We start from the raw sequence: 21841 nt of genomic DNA, 5'->3' as shown, positions 1-21841 counted from the left end.
TTGCACTGGGAATTAGCCCTAGCCCATGCAGGTGTTCTACACTCTAGGCAGAGAGATGTTGACTCTCGTAAATGCCTCTTTGCTTACTCTCCACAGTTTCAAATTCCCATCATACATATTTTAGGCAACTATTTTAACACCACCAGAACTAGTCTGGACTAACATTGATATCTTGCCTTCAGACTTCAACAGTGGAAAAATCAACGCTCTGACAGCATGCATGCACCAACTCCGATGTGTTTGTTACTGAAATCTACAGACTGAAAGCTCTTAAGACTGTTCAGTTGGAAACAGCTCAGAGGCATTGACAAGGTGTCGAAGTAGCAGAGCACCAGAGGCACCGATGCATTGCTTCAAGCTCACAATTGATCACCACGTTTCATGCTTAAAGACATCAGCACCTTAAGAACCAGATGCCTCTAGGGACTGGGTCCCACTCTCTGAAAGACGCTCAAGATTTTTCATGTTATTGAAAACGTCACCCAGTTTTTATTCTCACTTCCCATCTCTTTCATAGTCTTTGTTCAGTATTTGCCCTCCTTCCTCTTACCTGTTTAATACAGATTTTGCTTCTGCTTGGTTCTCACCTGGCTTCTCACAGCAGCATAATTTTCTGTTTGAGTTCTGTCCCTCTAATTCTGTTATCCATTGCATTGGCATTCCTTCCCCTCTTCTCTCATCTTTAAAGCCCCTTGCTTTTGTCTGCTTCTTCACCTTCTGCAGAAGCAGGGAGCTTGCAATCTTCACGCTCCATAAACATGTGAGAAACCTTTTGCTTTACTACATCACATCGACAATAAGAAGTGTCACTTAATTTGAATTAAGTGTGACTTAATCTGTTTCAAGAATTACTTACAGAAATCACCATGCTGCAAGATTAAAGCACTAACAACAGTGATCATGCATGTATTATTTCTCACCTGCAAATACAGTATTGCTATGAATTACAAATTGACAGCAACATTTGCCGTACAAAGGGCCAATTCAGAAACTACTCTGAAGAAGTTCTTAGCCATGCCATTAGCTTAAACAAAACTGACACGCCAATCTTCAAAATGTTGAGTACACTTCAGCAATGGATGGATGCACATGCTCTCTTACTGCAGCAGAAAGCGTTTGCGCAGCTCATCTGCCAGACATGGAGCTGGAAATCTGAGAATCTGTGTACTTCAAGAGACTTAGCTCACACAAAACATAAATATACAGATATATTTTAAGAATCAAACTTGAGTATTTAATTAACATGAAGCACACCAACCATACATATTTCTATACTTGTCTGCATCCTGAGAACAATTTGTTTTCACCCAGTTTGCTCAAAGTTCACTATTCTGCTTTTAGTCTAGGATTTACAGTGCATCCTTCTCCCCCCCAGCGTTTCTTTGTTTTTCATTTGGCCATGAAACAGCTTACCAAAATTTTGATTCCTTAAGTGATATATCTGCCTTCTTAAACAGTGCCTATTCTCCTCTGTATGGCTCACTTTCAGACAGTAGAATTTCCAAACAATTCAACCACTTTCTTTGCTATTTTAATTGATTTTTCTTTCCAATACCTCCTGCATTCGAAGACTTCTCAGTTTTCCCCCCTTGAAATATTCACAAGAGAACATTAGATGTTAATCTAGCTACTTGATTTGTAGCAGTTCTCCAGTTCTCTACCCAACCATTTAAATACTGTCACTCATAATAGGGTGATATACTGTACTATAAACCCTTTTGCAAATGGTACGTCTTGGTATTTTTCTTTTGTGACAAAGAATCATATTAGTTATAAAGGGGAAAGAAACGTACTCAGGGCTTAGACTTACCTATAGAATCTGTCTCAACAGTTTCCCCCCCCCCCTTTTTAAAAGGAAGTCTACCCTGTCTCTTTTCAAGAAAATCCACGTCACTAAGCTTAGAGTGTTTCCTTATAGATAACATTATACAGCCTGATAGCCCCCAAAGTCCAGAAGCTTCTTCTTGGTACTCAGCCTGAAATCATCTCCTCCTTATCACCTCATATCTGTGCACATGCATCTCAGAGCATAGCAGCAACACTTATTTTTCCTGGCAGACACACTGTAGATTCCTATGTATAATTACAACTGCTCTGTCATAGCTTAGCTAAACCATCTCTAATTAGCCCTCTAATCTAATAAGCAGTGACCTGATATAGGAACTCGCATCACTACTGCTAACATGCCCTGATCACTGTGATGGCCAGTGGAAAACACCTTTAGTCAGAGACCAGTCTGGCTTTAGAACCGCAGAGGTGGGATTCTCTCCCCAGCACTGCCTTGAACCCTTTGCCTAACCAGTGTTTGTCTTTAATGAGCTTGTGTGCATCCTGCAACATATGACTGTCAAATGGCCCACATGTCATTTCCCAACACTCGAGTTGGACATCCTTTACACTGAGATGCAATGGCTTTTTATCCTCAAAGCATATCCACCGTTTGCATTCACTTCTCAAATAGAAACCCAAGTCAAGCTCGCAGGCACTTGTCACCTCCAGGTCTATCTCAGGAAGAGTACAAGAGACAAACCAGACACAGGTTTCGGAAGGAAAGCTGCCCAATTTCCCCCAACAGCAGCCTACTGCAAACACAGCTGCAATGGCGAGTGCCTGTTCTAAATGCATGCACAGCTTCATGTCACTGGGGGTTGTTGGAGAAGTGTCTTGGTGAGATATCATAAGCATATACAAAGTATCTTCCAAACTTGGGTTAAACTTGCAAAAGTGTGGCCAGCTGGGTTTTAACTCAGGTTAGCCTGAGCTCACCTCCCATTCTAGTTTAGTCTACCACATTGCCCTTGTCTTCTTGGTTATTTTAAACAAGGATGAAAAGACACTTTTTGAAGCAGACGCATAGCACCCAGTGCATTGTCAAGAATTTGCTATCAATAGCGAGCATGAAGGAACAAGGAAAGTCTGGCACATGCGTGTAGTTAGGACAGACCAGGATGCTTTGGCTTCTAGTAAGTGACTTGCATCTTTGCAAGTCAAATCTCCTTTCATTTAGTCACCAGCTCCAGACCTTGTCACCTTTCTGATACTCCTCTCTCTACTGGTGTTTCAGCTTTATCCTAGAGATGGCTAACACGATTGCTATGTGTTTGCTTGCGCTTCCAACACTGTCAATAATGGCATTGCTGAACTGCACCAGCCCTGGAGCTGAACAAAGCTTGGTCCTCCTTCCAGCCAGCTCAGACCATGGTCTGGCTTTAGCTTCTGTTCACTATCTTGCAGACCATTTTCAATCCACATCACAGTATTTAGCCAAACGCATTTGGATAAACTCTCAATTAAGATGTAGCGAGGCAGTATCAAAATGCTTTACTAAAATCCAAATATTTTACATCTGTTATGCTTGCTTCATGCACTTATTTTGCAATTCTATCAAAAAAGCAATTGAGTTTTTCTGGCAAGTTTTAGTCTCTATAAACCACTCTGTGTATTCCTCATGGTTACATTAAGCTGCTTAGGAAAACTAAATCCTGCAGCTGTGTGTTTGCATTACTTTCGTTTTCTCCCTAATACTGGTTACAAGGCTCATTTCAAGCTTTACAGCTCTAGGACAACTGTAAGTGAAATATATCCATGTCATTTAATCATATCACTCATCTCCAATTTATCATAATGAGAAGGATCCTTTATAATAAACACAACATTCAGTTATATGATTCCTCTCCTTGTACTAACTCATGCAAAATAAACTAAGATTTTATTTTATTTTTTTAAGAATTGCACTACTGAATTACTCTCTTTAAATTCAAAATATTTAAGTGCCAACATCTGGCCTGTCTGCCAAGACTGCTCTGAAGATGTGTTGATACTTACTGCAGTCAGAAGGTTTTTGAAGAATAAAAGTAAGATTAGAGAAAACAGTATTTTAACAAATGTGCAAGGACTTCCATAGTGGGTATTTTGAAGATCAATAACAAAGCAGTTATAGTCAGCGTACCTACATTTCAAAAACTCCCTGCTCCCCCCAAAGTAATACTCCTTCTTCATGCCATTTACTATTTTTAATTTGCCATTGCTACTTATACTCTGGATAAATGTGTTAAATACTAACAATGCCAATGCTTGCCTTTTTTTTTTTTTTTTTTTTAAAGAAAAAGAAACAACCCAACACCAAAAATAAAACAAGAAACAAGGGATGTTGGACCAACACCCCAATTCGGATTCATGTGCAATCACCACACAATTAAAAGGTAACAAAAGAATTATGAAAATATTTAGAATGCCCAAAGTTTGCCTTGTTCAAAAAATTAGGCTAAAGGGCTCTAAATGCGTGCTGTTCAGTTTACTCTTTTGATTGCTTTACCACTATGTAAATCAATTTGTTAATGTTCCTTACAAAATGCATGAGCCAGTTATACTGACAAACACACAAAGCTCATTCGTAATTAGCAGTTAATTAGTAAGAAGGAACAGATGCTGTTAGAGTTTCAGCAGGCGAACAGGTTCTGTAAACAATGCTTATAAATCTAAATGAATTTATTAACCACAATGCAACTGTCAACATTTTGCTGGCAACCATACAAATATGGTGGAATCCCCAAAACATCTTTACAACATATTTATAATCATTGTGTCAACCGAAGTCTATCAGGCAGTCTCACTTGCTAACTGTCATAAGCTTTCTACTTAATCTTGTTATGTCACTTCTCCAGACTAATTCCTCATGCCCTCAGAGGAAGAGCTCCAGTCACCAAAGCTAGCCCAGATGCGCACGGACTCACCTCCAACACACAGCGGCCCCTCAAAACAAAAGCATTTTTGCAAAAGGAATGTTCGGTTTGCACTGGTACCTTGAACAAGCTTCCATGAACTGAAAACCAAGGAGCATTACGCACAGCTCTGAGAGCACATCTTGGTCCTGAAGGGTTTGCAGTCATTTTCTTTACATTCATTATCAATTGGTGACAGATCCCTACTACAAAGGCATCTCCAGATCTTATCCATTAAAAATAACTAAAGATCAAGTATTTCCACTCTCCATTTATAAAATCATGCACTCAATATGCCAGCGAGTGATGCTGTAGGTTGGGTTTTTTTAAATTATAGAAGTAGATGGCTCAAATAAAAAGAATGTCTCGTGTAAGCATTTTCTAGGTGTGACTATGAAAGCAGTATCTTGACACAACCACCCTGAGTCAAAGGCTTTTGGCCAGGGGCCAGTTCTTAGCCTAAGGGCAATAGTGAAGATACCTTAGTGACCTCATTGCTGCCAATCTCTGCATGTCACATTGAGATGCCACCTTGACATATTGCACCATTTCAGCACCAGAAAATTCTAATAAATTTTTTAAAGTCGTATTACGGCTTGCTGTATTGATGTTCTCTTTTATACCAACATTGCTTTTGATCATTCCCTCCTTCTCTCCCCCAAAGTATTCTGACACCTCTTCACCATGTTGTGTACTCACTTTCACCATGCACTCCAGGATTTGCAATACACCAGCACACAAAACAGGATGAGACCATCCCAAGTGTATTAAATTCTCCAAAGCTTCACAGGAGAGACTGCATGGCTTGCTTTCTGCAGGCTCCAGTCATACTCACTGCACTGTTACAGGGACCAAAAGCATGGAGGTTGGGGGAACCCATTCTCTGCTGGCATCAAGCACTGGGTAAAAGAAGATGAGGACATTCACGATAGAGCCCCAGAAAACACAAATACTCTCTTCCTTCTCTTAGGAACACAGCACTGGAAAACAGATCCTTGACTGGTTTATCCTAAAGAGCAGCATCTGTTCCTTTTATACAGACATAGTCAGGTGGATTTTTTTTGCCTTTTCTAAAATTAATATTTTATATGAGAAGCTCCTGCCTTACTATTTCTGTAGAGGCTGACAGGTCTTCTGGCACGCTCCTCCTCCCTATTTCCAATCTCCTTCCACAGTCTCTCAAAGGATGCTTAACCCAATCAACACTATTCCAAACAAAAGCTGGAATATCTCCTTTTGAATCTTAATGATGTGCAAGAGCTATAATCACACCTGATGTGTCAGCTAGGAAATCATTAGCTACTAGTCAAACGCAGCACTTTTGCTTGTCTCTTTTAAGACACAACTAAAAGCATTACATTTGGATAGGATTAAAAAAAAAAAGAAAAAAAGGACAAAAGTTGAACACCTTACTGGCAATCATAAGCAAACTACGAGCTCTTACAGCAGTAACGTGGATATCAAAACATTAAGTAAACAACAAGTTTTCATAGTTTTTTCCTGAAGTTGTTTTATACTATTACCTTCTATTGTTGCCCTAAAAGGCAGTGTTCTCCTTTTGCTCACTTTGGAGGTTGTGTCATACAGACAAATGGAATATTATTTTTAAAATTGTGTGCCCCCTGCCAAAATCAACACTTAAAACATCTAAATACATTTCTTTATTAAGTAGAATTCAGTAAAAAGTAGAATACTGTGTTTACTGTCATATGCATTGCACCACAAAGACAAATTTTTGAGCTGGGAAGAGTTATGAAGCAAGACACCTTGAAATAAAACCAGTTCATTCATTCACAGACCACCAGCTTCTTTCCATTATGAGGATCAGAGGCTTCCATTAGCTTCAGGTCACAGTCATAGGTAGTCAAAAGAGTGATAGTTAATTCCTCTGAAAAGTTTATTAATAATATATTATTTATAGATATTTAAATACACCTGTGGAGCAGCTGTAGGCTGCTCACCTCGGTCTTAGTACACTTGGGACTATCACTGCACAACTTTTGCAGGTATTTAGAGATAAACTAAGGATGATTTACAGGATGGGAGACAGAAAACTCATTTTAGGCACTCTTAAATACCAGGAGATCAATTAGAAGAAACACAGTAGAAATTCAATCCTCATAAGCCAAAGACCCAAATTCCAGCTTTCTCCTGCAACCCTCAATCTCAGGAAGGCAAACCAGTAGAATCCAGAAAGCAGGAGGAAGCAGATGACTCAGTGGAACAGACTGACAGAGAGGGAAGAAAGAAGAATTGTCTCAATCAGAGAGATGCTGAGGTTCCTGTCCATGCCTGCCTGCCTTGGCTAAGAGCCAGAAAGGGCCATTCCCTTGGACCGGTAGGTAGAAACCTTAACCTCAGGCAGGGGAGGGTTTAACGGCTGGAGCTCGCAGGGTTGTGCCAGCTGTCCAACAGAGCAGAGCACCGAGCTGAACTACATGGCATCCTCATCTCCTTCTGCTGCTTGATATCAGAGAGGCATAAACTAAAGCAAGCTTCCCAAAACTGCAAAAAAAAAAGTCCATTAAATCCAGGAACTTTTTAATGCTATTTTATTCCAAATACTTAGGACTACTGCTTTTCTTGGGATGGTATCTGAAAATCCATCAATGATAAACACACAAAACCAGCTTCACAGTCAAATGAAACATTATTCCAGGCAGGTACATGTAGCTGTAGCCGATCCTCTGATGTAAGGGCATATTTGATCTAATTGGAAAAAATATTTCAAGTGCACTGGGAATAGTCACTGTTAACTGAATGCAACAACGAAAAAGGAAAAAAGAGCATGCAGACCCGAGGGAATTACCAAATCAATTAACAACTAATTCAGGAACTAATTTCTGTATTGCCTCTTAGCACAAAACTGTATCTTTAATTTCTCCTGCAATAAGCATCACCATGATAGTCCTAACACACTCTGACGCTTTAAATGAGTTTACAAGTATCTCTTTTTGATTGGCTATATAACATTATTTCTTCACAGTTCAATGCAACCACAGCCAAGTGCTCTGAAATATTTAATTATACTGGTAGCTACCAGTTAACAATTTACAGAACCACAGTGAGTACAAAACATTTTATAACTAGTAATCAGCTAATTAAAAACACAGCAAAATGTGTATGTTCTGATTATAAACAATTGTGGAGGAATTACACAGAAGATTTCAGCACTAAGAGTATTTGGCTAAAAACCATACCCTCGTGTTTGTACAAGCAGATCTGGGTACTGATTACTGTGATTAGGCAGAAGTGTGACAGAGGAAATTACACCTCACGCTAGATATAAATAAATAAAACTATGTCATCTGCCACTTCCTTGTAAATCACATAATTTCTGAGTTTTGGAAAGCCACTCTCCGGAGACACTGATACTGGCTTGCAAACAACTATCTAGAAGCCTACATGAACATCAGTAAATAAAACCCCAAGCAGTAGTAGTTTTGGTGATTGCTTTGGTGTAGAAGAGGGAAGAGAAGCAGCACCCCAGTGGTTTGGGTCTCTTGTGTCAGTGAAACAGGGGGTTCAGTACAGGAGCTCTGCAGGTAGCACCTGTGCAGAAAAGCGCGTTACAGAAGGCACATGTATAACAAAGGCAAGTAAATCCCAGAGTTCTGTGCGCCCTCCAGATGTTTGCCACCATCCTTCTTTTGCAACACTTTTGGTCATTACATGCATTAGCCATTTTTATTTCAGAATGTAACTTGATTTTGAATGCAGAGAGAAGCCATAGGATAAGCCCTAGCACTCAGCAATGGGTCGCAGGGCCTGCTAATGCACTAGCTGTAGCATCGTGTGTCTGTCCTGCTCGTGCTATACCATTTTCCTTCGCCCTGTCAAGTTGTATGAATTAAGCAAGAATAGATGCTAAGATGGTTGCTTATTTGTTCTCTCTTTTGGTAGACTCAAAGGAAACATTTACATTCAGGAAACCTGCTGCAAAAAGCATTTGTTGTTTATGACGGTGGCAGGTCTCCGGTCTGACACTTGCCTGAAGCATTACAGTGCTCTTCTGCTAGTGAGGACGACTAAGGACATCAGTTTGACTGACTAGACATGGCAGACGATCTCTTTTCAAAATCTATTTCCAAGACACTGCCATACTTGCTGAACTGCTCTAACAGCTGTACAGACAGCCCTGGGTATTTTAGGGGAAAATAGATTTCAGGTATAATGTTCTTTCTGGTTCAATGAGAAGGACCAAGATAACACAGTGTTGCATGTTATTCCATACAAGAATCATGTAACTGTTACTATACACATAAACGCCCCAGCTAGAGCTTAAAATTAAAATTAGGAAGAGGAAAAGCATGAGTCAAGCAGAGGCAAGACTGACCTACACCTGTAGGGAACTGAAGAGAAGGCGGTAGCTGACCAGCACAGAGCATTAGACAGACAGAAGGTCAGAAAGATAACACAGGGCAAAGTCTATTAAAATCCAAATTAAGCTTCAGAAACCTCTTTTTTGAAGTTGAGCAATGCAGAATGATAGGGAATAAATGTGTTACAGTCCCACCTATTTGGGCTAAAAGGTTACAAAAAGACAACTCTGGAAATTTAGTGATCAGAAATAAGGGAACAAATGCAAATGGACAGCCTAAGCTTGGATGGAAAGAAGGACGGACGGATGGAAGGAAGGAAGGACGGAAGGAAAGAAACGGGTTGGTACCTGAAGATCCTGCCTCACCTTGCAGCTCTCCTCATCACCCTCCACCACACAGATGGCCACTGCAAAGGGTTTGTTTGCTCGGGCTGGAAGAAGCATGCTGCTCGAGTTTACTAGCAAAGCTTCTCCCCAGACAAATACCAAGAGTGAATGCTAAAACTAAGTCTAATAAAAACAGTTTGAGATAAACTACATCAAAATTCTCTTCTTTCATTTGAAGGGCACTCCTAAAGTCCTCAAGGCCAGGGGCTGCTGTGCCGGTGTTGGCAATCTAAGTGAGGAGTGCCCAGGTGAGACTGGGCTGGGGGGGGATAAATTTAAAAAAATCATTGAGAAATAAAGCAATTCCCAATTTCCCAGAGATTCTTTCCACAGAGCAGCACGCTGACAATGTATTAAAAGAGTTCACTAGCAAAAAACCTTAATTAAATACAAATTCCGTATTTTGGCTTTAAGTACATCTTAAAAATAGCACAGATTTTTCCCTGAATAGGAAAGTTTTTGACAAATTGCTTTGGTTACATTCTTCTAAGACTAGGACACTTGGGAAAGGATTGAAAATTGACAACGCAATGGCCAGGCTTGAAACAAAAAAAGTTAACAGGAAATTCTCAGGAGTACACAACTCGATTTAAAAGTTACTTAACAATTGCTGCTAAGTGATCATAAGTCGCAACACAACTTCTCAAATATTTCAGAAGCTACTTAACCAAAGTGACATTTTTTTCATGCAAAGTTTGACATTTGTTGAAAGCATTTTCAAGTAGTTATCTTTGCCAAGTCTAATGCTATGTTTTTATAAAAACCAGATGTAGGTTGTGAAGTTCCAGTTTTGTTTACGCCTGTCTTAAGGAAAAACTGCAACTTGTGCATCCAGGAATCAAACTCTTCTTCATGAAAAACAAATCAGTGATGCCACCCCCATTTGCTGACAAAGCCCCTATCTTAGCCCTGACCTAAAAAATATTTGCCATTTTTAGTTCAGAGTGGAGGGGGGGGGGGGGAGGGGGGGGAAGTACCTAATTTCATTAAGTTACTTTAATGTACTTAAATACACCAAGCTGGTAGGCAAAGAAGGTCATTTGAAATATCACCTAAAAGTAAAGCCCGAATAAGATATTTGACTTTGTCCATTAATACAGCCATTTGCAAACTGAGAGAAGCGAATGGATTCTGAAGTTCACCTTTGCAAGTCATGGATGGCAAATTTTTCACTAAGTCATCAGCGTATCATTAACCATTAGAATGCTTATTTTTAATCCAGACTTCAAGTTTGCTATTCCTAAATGATGCAGGAATTTGGGGGCACAAGAGGTGCAGCACCTCCCATGGTAAGCCAAGGGTTGAGGCAAGCTGTCAAAATCCATTTTGACCAGTTTTTAGTAAAAGAACATTCAAGGTTATATAGTTGGACTATATAATAATATGAGCATCTGTGATTAAGTGCAAGTGGCAAATAGAAGGAGGTCTGAAAGCAGAAAGTCAAGGCCAGCTCTTACGTATTTATTTACACTCTAATCTGGGGGGGATGGGGACAGGAGAGGAAAAAAAAATAAAAAAAGAAAGAGCACACAGCTGCCATCCCAAAAACAGACCTCCCATCTGCCACCCACGATTTGCATGTCACCTTCTCCAGGCTCATTTGTACTTCATTAACTGCCATTGACTTAACAAGATTTATGCAAATGACACCATAGGAGCTCACTAACTCCCACTGCAATCAAGTGATTATGTATGTACAATTCTCCACAGCAATGAAAAATTAATACATGACAAGCCCCCTCACCGCTGAGCTGAGCTTCTTGCTTTTATTTTTCTTGTTGTGCTTTTTTTTATTTGAATATGCACTACTGATAAAGATTTAGCAAGACCACAGAAAACAAAGTAATCTTCCAAAAACATTACAACCCCCCCCACACACACACACCCCATCCTGGAAAGTATGTCACCCTAAACTGTACATCCTAATATGTGCTTCAAAATACTCACTCAGGCTACCAGGAACAAGTCTTCGTTTTCAGAATAAATGGTTTTGGACAGAGGATACTCCAAACAGAATAAGCCATTCAGCCTAAGTTTGCTTTAAGGATAGCATTAGCAATGCTACAGAAGATAGCTAAAATATTTTTATAGTTTAAGCACCAATTTCTCAGAAGTTCAGAAGTTTCTATGGATTTTAACTTTGGGCTAATACTGTTCCAGACATTTTCTGACTCCATTTGATTAGTAGAAGATATTAAAATAGCACACAAGTGAGACTTCTTCTTTTTGGAAAATTATGGCACTTGCAATTCTCAAAGGATGCTAAAAGCACAGGATTTAAGGCATGCTGATCCTGCTATGCATGCAGAAGGTGCTTGTACCTCCCTGGGAAATTGGCCTTCCCAAAATTTCACTCAGCTTAGACTATTTTGGCAGAAGTTAGCAGCCACATTTTAAAAACACACCTGCTTTTCATTGCCTACGTTTTGGGTTTCTGCTGGGAGCAAGAAGCTTTATCAGAACAGTTTTATATGACTTAACCCAATAAAACCATATTTAGCACTGCAGTGAAAAGTGAATTTTAACATTTAGAAAGGACAGAAAGAATAAGAACATTAACTCTTTTCGACCAGATTGCTTTAAGGATAAAGCCCTGAAGGAGCGAGGTGGTTCCTTGGAAGGAAATATGCCATTTACAATTTTACCTATTTCCCCCAAACTCCCAGGGATACAGGGACCAAGAACAGGAACTCAGGAGCAGGTTGCAACTCTTGGCTTCTCTTGACCAAAACCCACACTAAAACCCTAGTAGCTGTGCGGGTTGGTATCTGTGTCCCAGAAAGGCTGTAATACAGAATTATAAGCAACTCTCTATGCCAGAACAGCTCACTTCACAAGATGTGTATGTGCATTTAGAGAGAAATCAGGAGAGAAATTAAATGCCCCTGCAAAAAACCCACTCCTCTACCAGTTTAAACTGTCTCCAAATACACAAAAGCATCACTTTGATGACAGACATCAACCATAGCTATGTTGGTTCAACAGCTCCAGTACAGACCTGATCTATGAAAAAAATTGTAGTTGAGATGAATGACAAACTCTTCTTCATCACATTTTCTACATTTCCTAGAGAGCTGGTTTTTTTTCATACATTTTTTCTGTGTTCTGCCCACCACACACAAACATACTTGACTAATACCAGCTCTTCCTCCCCTCTTTCACCTGCCCCTCTAGTGCTGGAAGAGATTGCATTTTTTCTCAAAACCAGAACATTTCCGATCTCCAATTAACTTGTTTTGGTTTTGTTGTTGTTGTTTTGTGGGGTTTGGTAGGGTTTTTTCTTTTGGGGGGAGTGGGGGGTGTTGTTGGTTTTGGTGGGGTTTTTTGGTTTGGGGTTTTTTTTGGTTGGGTTTTTTTGTGTTTTTTTTTTTAAAAGTTGGGAAATACTATTTCAGATTTTTGGGAGACCCTGGGTAAATACCAAGCCACAGGCACCACAAAATATACGGGATAACCAAGCCATTGATTTCAACATCTGAATAGTAGGACTTCTCTTTTATCTATTCGCTTTTTGTAATTACATTTTCTTCAAGTAGCAGTGAATTGAGAACACAAAATCTGTCATATTTGAGTTTCAACCATAACTTTTTTTTTTGTTGGGGGGTGGGGGGGGGGGGGGGGGGGTGGGAATAAATCTGCTAAGAAGCTCAACCAACACAACTGAAGCACTGATCTGCACGTATGAGCTTGGACTTCTGCCTTGCACCAGAAGAAGCACAGCCTTGCCAGCAGTCCGTGTAAAGTATTGCTGGCATGCATATAGAGTAAGAACCTACCAAGAATAAAACAAAGTACTGACAACAGATATTAAAAGGGCCTGGTCACTACATGCTTTTGATGATGTCCCAAAGACATAATAGAAGAAAGAGTATGTGCAAGAAGCTGGCAAAGGCATTTTGCTCAACAGCAGCTTAAAAAAGTCAGAGGACATTTAACATTACTCATGATACCAGCACAGGGTAGTGCAAAGTGACTTTCAGGCTAGAAGGACAAACAGTGGAAAACATGGTGACAAAAAGATTAAAAGGAAGAGGTTTTTAAGGATATAATAAGATAGCTCTCCCACAGCAATACTGTGAATACTACAATCTGCATCCAACTTCCTAAAAACAGACTCCTCTTGCTATTCCCTGACCGTCTGTCACAGAAGCATACCATGATGGAAGGGGCTTCTCATCAGAAGCACAGTAGCATGACACACTAACATTTTTAGGTCAAAAAGTTCCTTTTCACATCCCCCTGTCTTAGTCACAGTTAATGCATAAAATAAGAGACACCAGCAGGAATTTCTACTGCCTCAAAGAAATCTCCAAGAATCTGGCACCTGTAGAGCCCACCAAGAACACAGTCGTATCAGCAATTTAACTTGCTGCCACCTCTACTGATAGGAAGTCTCCATCTAAATAGTGGCTAGTCAAAAAAGCTATCCCCTGGTCAAACTTCAGGAGCCATTTCTGCTTGAAATAGTGTAGGTCGTAATCAAAGACCACTTCAAACTAATGTACATTTTTAAACTGTAATGAAACATCATCAGTATGAATACATACTGTGTTTCAATTTTTAATTAAGTGTTTCCACATCAAAAAAAGCATTTTTTTCCTACTCCATCTTCTTTTGCTTCAGTGGCTAGGTGGCACTGGTCTCCTACACCCTGCAGACTATAACCTAGAAAACCTACGAACTCCAAAATCCATTCTCTTCACATGTAAGTATGATGTGAAATACCACTGACAGCAGCCATCCTACAGCACTGCATGCCATTCAGCCTCCCTTTTTCTAGCACCATTCCAAAACCCCGATGAATAGAATGTATCTGCTGACTACAGACATGCTCAAATATTGGCTGATAATTACTCGTACGTGACAAAAGGAAATTACCATAATTGCGATTAATAACAAAAAGTACACATTCCCAAAAGATTGGTCATACTCAGTATACAAGTAGGGGGTGCAGGGAGAAATTTTCAATACAGAAATTCAAGAGACTGTAGGGGATATTTCATTACCACATGGTATAGGGCAATCACACTTAAAATGCTTATCTTACAAGACTCTTCCTACAAGTGCATTTTTAATCAAATTAATTTCATACAACAGCATTTTAGAAAAGAACAGTATGTATGCCTTGAATAAATATTGAAAAGTATATTCCTCCATTTTTCATTCTCAGCTGCATTCACAGACACTTTTGTTTAATTAGCATTACCCAAAAAGAATTCCAGCCGGTCTAACCCATCTCGTACCACACAAAAGCTGTAGAAAAAAATTCTAGCTTGTTTTAAATGCCTGGAATCTCCTCCACTGAATGCAAAGCCAAATCCTGAGCTTATCTGATTTCAAACTGCTCTTCTGAATTGCAGTGTGTTTGATTAAAATTTGTCTACTAGAGATTCACAGACACGACAGCACTTTTGCTGCCTGATGGTCCCAAAAGGTCTTTTTAACTGCCTTTAAGAAAGAAAATCACTGCAAACAGTTAATGGTACAAACACCATCTTTGCCCCTACTTCCAAAAAGAAAAAAACCCAAACCAAACAACAAACCCACGAACCTCCCAAAGCACAAAAAACCCACCCCCAAACAGGAGACCCAGGGCTACCTGGTAAGATGAAGCATGGACTGAGGAAGGATTAGAAAAGGCAAGTGACCCTCCAGAGGGTAGGAAAGCCACCAAAAGAAACTGGAAACAACCATGTGGGAAGAAAATATGCTCCTTTCACTCGGCAATTTTGCTATCTCCAGCAAAGTAACTCAGAGAGAAGTAAATGCTTGCCAAAACTACCACAGAAACTATTTGTAAGCATCCCGTACAAGTGCTTAGCGTGGTGTTCTTAACTGTGTGAATTCAGTGTAATTTAATTTGAGAAAGTAAATGATCTCATTCACCCAAATACTTCGCATCAGATGCCTGCATTGCTTTTGCTTTTCAAAGGAGTGTTCACAGCTACAATTTAGCATTGAGTTTCCAGGCTAATGAAAGTGCATCTAGGCTAGTAAAACAGACCAAAACAAATCCTTGAATTCAAGTCCTGTTGTGTAATGAGGAAGTTTAATTAAGGCCACACATTACAGCTGTAAACGTTCTCTTATATAATAAGGTCTAAATGAAACTGAACCTAATCAAAGTTACAATTCCTTCATTAGCAAATTACAAACAAGAACGCACAGCTGACACACCGGCTATGATTATCACAACTAATTGCCTCGTTGTTACAAACCAGCCTGAAACTGTGTTCAGATGTCCGTCTGCAGTAGCAAATTAGGGCCACATCAGGCTATTTCTGCGATCACAAGGGGCTCTTGTAGAGCGATCTGATTTACCCTGCCGACTGGCAGCACACGGCCCAATCAAAGCCCCCTCTACAAAGGCAGCTTTGAAGCCAGCACAGCCTAGAAACCCGCTCCATATGCAGGCCGGCAGACTGCACTTCATTAGGCCTGTTGTCACATTTTCCCTCTTCTTATTCTAATGATCCTATTTTAATACACATAGGAACCTCTCCTAATTGATGTCAAGTGAGTGACTTCCACATTCATCACCGGAGCACATCAAACGCGTCTTGGCGCATGGGCCTGCCATCAGAGTGCTTAAGACCCGAGGTGTGTCTCCAACTATGGAAAGGAAAAAAAAAAAAAAAAAAAAAAAAAAAAAAAAAAAAAAAAAAGTATTTCGGCATACCTGTTTAATTGGGATTGCGCGACCGCTTCCAATGCTATCTGTTCTGCTCTCCAGGACCTTCTTCTCTTTGTCTGGGTCACTCCCTTTCCGAGACTGTAGAGCAAAAAGAAAGTTTGGGCTCCATTAAACATAGCGGTTCACACAGAGAACACGTTTTTTTTAATTTTTCTTTTTTAAAGCAATTTAAAAAAGTATTTTGACACATAAATATAGACCCAAAGGCCGAGACTTAGAATCTACAAAAGTACACAACTGTCCCAAAATATGAATGCTAAAATACTGCCTGTAATTTCCAACCATCCACTTGTTTGAAATGGCATTTGGGTTTAAAGAATTACAGTTTCACTGCCTGAAGACACAGCAGATCAGAGGACACGTTTCTGAAGTTTCCAATAGTGGCTCCAAAGAGGAATGAAGGTTCCAGCTTCCCATTGAAAAAATCTGATATATACATGCATAAACTTACTTATATCTGTGTGGTTTTTAGAAATGTTATCAACTACTTAGAAATGTGATTTTATGATGCTGGTTTTGATCATATTGACCTTTTTTTTTTTTTTTTCCCTACTTTTGGATGGTTAGAAAGTTGGAATTGAAAGAAAAGCTAGTGATTGATGCTGAAAAAAGTTATCTGAACACAATGAAGAAAAATCAGCATGAGGAAAATTTAACCAATGTTTAAATCCTGAATTGTCTCATCTTGGCTTTCTATAACACTAGAACTGCCCTAGGAGTAAGCTCACAGTGCTTGCTTCATGACTTTATAAAGTTATATAGGAATTTTAAGAAGTTATTCAGATTCCAGTCCATTATTGTGAAAGAATGCACGACCGTAATGATTTTGACAGATTTATTTTATTACAAAAAGAAGACCTGAGAATCATCCTCCTTAATAACTGAACTGACAAGTGACAACTTCACTCCATTACTTTTCAATAGGAACATTACTCACACAATATCGAAAATGGGAAAACATTTTCATGTGCTTTTCAAATCAGAGATGATATATGAAACGCATACATTTGCAATGTCCAGTATCACAATGGGAAGTTAATGAAAACCAGAGCGACACAAGATCCTGCTTTTCATTTTCAGCCGTAAGAGATGTTTGAAAGACAGTGAAATTAGGAGAACAATTAGGATCGTGGACAGCTAATACCCATTTTCCATATTATATGAAGGGGTGGAAGGAAGAAAAAAATCCCCAAAGCAGTTGCCTTCGGGTGCAAGAGGAAGGAAGGGGAGGGAGAAAACCCACGGAGGAGGACTTCAAGTAACACCATTCTAAGCAACACATTTACCCAGCAGGGATCCCATGCTGCTTTCCCCGCTCCACCGGGAACAGGCTCCTATCACTAGTTACTATGGTTCGGGGCAATGGAATGACGTGCCGAGGAATTAAACAAAGAATAAATGAAAGCAAGCAAAACAAGTGGGAGGGATGAAATCCAATGTTCAGGATAACTATTGTTCCTCGTCCTTCAAGACAGATTTCTGAATCTGAAAGTGCCACTTCCCAATAATACAAGGCAAAACAATGCTTCAATGGCGCAAAGTGCCCGTAAGTGACATTTTAAAGAAAGTCAGTGAAGGTAGCCAAATCCTTGGGAGGGAAGTTGTCAACTTGAATGTTTCTTTTTTACTTGACTTTTTTAAAGAAAGGATCCTGCCTCTGAAAGCAAGCTAAATATCTATGCACTATTTTTCATTTTTATTTTTAAATCACCATGTCTTCCATTCCGTAAAAGTAACTGCATCTGGAAATAATACATTGCACATAGAAGAGAAATATCTATATGCAAAAATATTGTCAAATGCCAAAAGCATAGAAACATAGGAATTTCTGTTAGGCAAATTCTATTCTAGCTGCTTATAATCACAGGATACATAAAATTTTCAAAGGGAGAATCTTAGTGGGCTCTGCTATTTATAACGACAAATCATGCAGTGAAATAGATATATTCTGATCTTTTACGCTTTTGTACCTATGACACACACAATGCATCTTACATCCTATAGTGTAAAATAGACTCGAATCAACATTCGAGTGGATCAACATTTGCTAGGACTTCTCCTGATGTCACATCTACACATTAAGTGGTTTTATTTAAAACTTCATTCAAGCAAACCAGAAAAAGTCCAAAAAAATTAAAATGCCTGCATGAATATCATTTGATTCATTTCCCCTTTGCAGTAGAAGTCATACGCAGATTGATGTCAGCATAAAACCTTACCCAAGTTACGTCTGTGAAATAAGATTTAGTCCCAGAGGGATGCAGCGCCTGAGTTTGGGCACAACCAGAATCCAGTATCAGCAGTCCAGAGAGCCCCAAAAGTAAGAAATCTGATCTCTAATAGTAGATACTGAGACAAAGAGTTCATTTAAACTTTTAAAAAAGTCTTGCTTGCAATTCTGCAAAGATGCAAGATAGGTAATACTGAACATGGGAAAGAAGATGCATCTTACTGTACCAGAAGTTCATTTGCCCCATATGGGATTGGACACACAGTTACAATCAGTTCTTTGCTGAAGTGGACCTCATATGCATCTTAAATCCCCACCTGCGCTACACAATATTATTTAGTTGTCCCTATTAATACAGTGCACAAAACAAAGGACATTTACCCTTTTGCTAATATTTGATCTATTTTATCACTTAAGTAGAAAGTCAGCTATTGCAACAATGGCTCTACAGCAAATATTAATATTCAAAGTCAAAAAGATCAGATACTGCATTTAATACACTTAAACATGAACAACTCAAAAGCTGTAAGCATTTTAAGAAAAATTGTTACCCGTTTTCTACTTAACCCAATTTTCTTCCAACACAAAAAGCTCTTCGTGTAGGAAATTACACATATTACCTATGCTAGATAACAAGGGGCAATTTGCAATTAAACAGAAATATATTTGATTCTGTAAGTGATGAAGGCATAAGCAAGTAACAGGCTAGGAAAGAAGCACAGCAAGAAACCCAGACCTAAACAGTAAAATATTTTGATTACATACTCTGTTCATAACTAGACAGAAAATAGTGGTCATATTTTTATTCAATTAAATAATTCCAGGTTGTAACTTGGCTGATATGGCATAAAACCTGAGTTACAGCAGGGTCAGTGTTAAGTACTTCAGGACATGGATTACAGGGCAACTCATTACACAACATTCAATATGCCCAGAGCTTAAAAGACAAAGCTAATTCTGAAAAGTCAAATTATTGTTATTTTTTCCCATAGGACTTGTTCTCCCCCCAATTTTCCCCCAGTTATTAGACATTAAGACAACCATTAACATCCTCTCACCTTAGTAAATTTGGTTCTCACTATGCTATTAATTATCACAAACCAGAGCTTTAGTCTATTTGTTTACAGCAAATGCAGCTGACTTAACGTTCTTCTCAAACCCTTTCTGCAATCATAGATGGGTATATTTTTCTCTATTCACTTTCTCAAATTTACACTTACTCTAATTTAAAACAACCCCAGTTTCCCAAATGTCAACAACATCTATACAGCCCTTATGGCATTTTATGCATCCTTCAGACCAGAAATGGTCGGCGAATGCTTTTGAGGGATGCTGTAGTGTCTCAGCTCCATTTCCAGAGGTATTAATCTGCTGGCAGTTTCTGGGCTGACACTGACATCTAGTGGGGTTGGTAACTCCTGAATATGCCCAAATGGCAGTGAGTATTCTCACCAACAGGAGGAAATCTGCACGATTGCTATAAAATACCAGCATCAAAATTGGATCCTTTTTCACATGCCACTCATTTTTGCACATTTTATTGTTTTGCACCTAGACATTTGTGCCTAAGCACCAATGCATGATTTTCATTCCTTTGTAGGAGTTTAAAAATCTCATGTGAAATCAAAATTATCACTGTTGGGATGGACACATGAAATACAATCCCTGTGACTCTGTGCGGTCACTCAGCGCTCCAAAAAGATAACAAAACTTTCTACTTGCTAAAGGCTGAGAGATCAGATTTTGTTTACAGTATAAGGAAATGGTTTTACCACTTTTGTATGCGGTTCCCTGGATACAACCAAGGAGGGAGCTAGCTTTAGGAAGTGAACATGACATCACCTTTGGAATAAAAAAATACAAACTCTTTACGATGACAAGGAAGTCATGGCTTTCTAAACGCAACTAACATGTAGCTACCATCACCAAGGGACTTACATGTGAGCCCACAGAGATTCTGGTTTTGCTATAAAGCATGTTAGGTGTCAAAAAACTGCTTACAAAACCACAATTAGCCAGGCAATACAATCCCTAAGCTTTCAGTAAGACTACTAAACTATGGAAATCACTCAAGGCTTCATTATCATCTCCCAAACTACTTCTGCATACAAAGATCTATCATATTGGACCAGTCAAGCCTTCTATTTAGTACATTTTTTTTGCCTCTCAATGAAGCAAACCCCAGATGGTTTGGGAAGAAAAAAAGTCATTTTAATCTCCATCATCTCTCTTAGCCCTGGAAAAGTGAGTTGAGACTGTATAGTAATAAAAGCAGCATGGGGTAGTTATTTTGCAGTATCGCATGGTATTCCCATGGTAAACCTGAGACCTCTCTACAAACACAGGAGACCTCACAAGGGAGCCCTGCATCAGCAGCATTATTCAGTGTAAGGGCAGGATTGTGGAGAAGAGGCCCAGCTTTCCTCTTTGATTACTGCCAAACCAGGGAATCTAGACAGGCCTGAGAATTAAAGTTGGAAAAAGGCTCCAGAATTCAACTGTGGATTCACTTGTTTCACTGCAATTCCCAAGAGGAGAACTTCACTGTATTTAGTTTCTCTTAAGTCCTCCAACAGAACCACCCCATGGTAATTCTAGGATGTTTTTGATTTTGAGCCTACAGATCCATCTCAACATTCCTGTCTGGATTAGACCAGCTCAACTCAACAGGGTTGAAATTCAGGCCATCATCACAGAGCACTATGTAAAATACAGCAATAGTCTCTTCCTTGGCTCACTCACCGTGAAGAGGTTGGATCGGCGCTTGGACTGTTTACGGACAGGAGTTGGTGTGTTGGCAGTGGGAGGAACATCAATCCGTAGCTCCTTCTGGCTGGTGCTTGGAGTTGATGGGACAGAGGAGGAATAATCACTTAAACTCCCTCCTCCATTACTGGTCTGCAAGGATTAAAGTTAGTTTTAAACAGTGATACACTGCTTTCAAGAAATTACAATCCACAGCTGTATCTTATTTAGTCCTGATATGCAAGAACAGCAGCCTAGGCTCAGGAACACAGCGGGACTGCCCTACTGCCACTTTTCCACACATTCCTATTCCAAGCCCTTAAATATTTTCCCTGCCATTATTTTTTGAAAACTTAGATTGTTCTGTTGATATGGCAGGCACATTTTCATTCTATACAATATAACCTTAACTGGATATAAACAGTTTCATTTGTTTTACTAGTGTATGAGTAAGCAAAACATTGGGCAAAGTCTGTAAATTCTGTTTTTCTACTTCAAAATTGCTAAACCAAATTCTGCCTCACACCTAAATAAAAATACCTAGTGCCATAGAACTGCATAGCTGGACTTAATCCTAGTCTGGAGACGTCAGTTCACTGAGAGCTAATCAAGAAAATGAAAATAATGCAGCGTTGTAAAATGGCTACTATGGTGATAGATAGTTCCCAACACATTTGCTGAAGGCATTGGTACAGAGATACAAAACTTTAAAGGAAGACATTCCAATTTATTCAAAGTAGCCA

At 39.3% G+C, this 21841-nt stretch overlaps 1 protein-coding gene across 10 annotated transcripts in view; it reads right to left on the bottom strand.

Annotated features, from left to right (window-relative positions):
* The window catches only part of AGAP1 (ArfGAP with GTPase domain, ankyrin repeat and PH domain 1), a 390622-nt gene that overhangs the window by 170189 nt on the left and 198592 nt on the right, over positions 1-21841 (bottom strand). For 9 of the 10 annotated variants that reach the window (XM_049800184.1, XM_049800193.1, XM_049800202.1 and 6 more), the window contains 2 exons: positions 21096-21251; positions 16109-16201 (listed from right to left, as the gene is read on the bottom strand). In XM_049800184.1, the coding sequence (XP_049656141.1) occupies positions 16109-16201; positions 21096-21251 (249 nt within the window). The remainder of the gene's footprint in view (positions 1-16108; positions 16202-21095; positions 21252-21841) is intronic. The other variant, XM_049800170.1, reaches the window with a different exon arrangement.

The sequence above is a fragment of the Accipiter gentilis genome, chromosome 1, assembly GCF_929443795.1.
Source record: "Accipiter gentilis chromosome 1, bAccGen1.1, whole genome shotgun sequence".
Classification (NCBI taxonomy): Eukaryota; Metazoa; Chordata; class Aves; order Accipitriformes; family Accipitridae; genus Astur; species Astur gentilis.
Note: the sequence above shows the minus strand (reverse complement) of the source record. Positions and strands in the feature narration are given on the sequence as shown.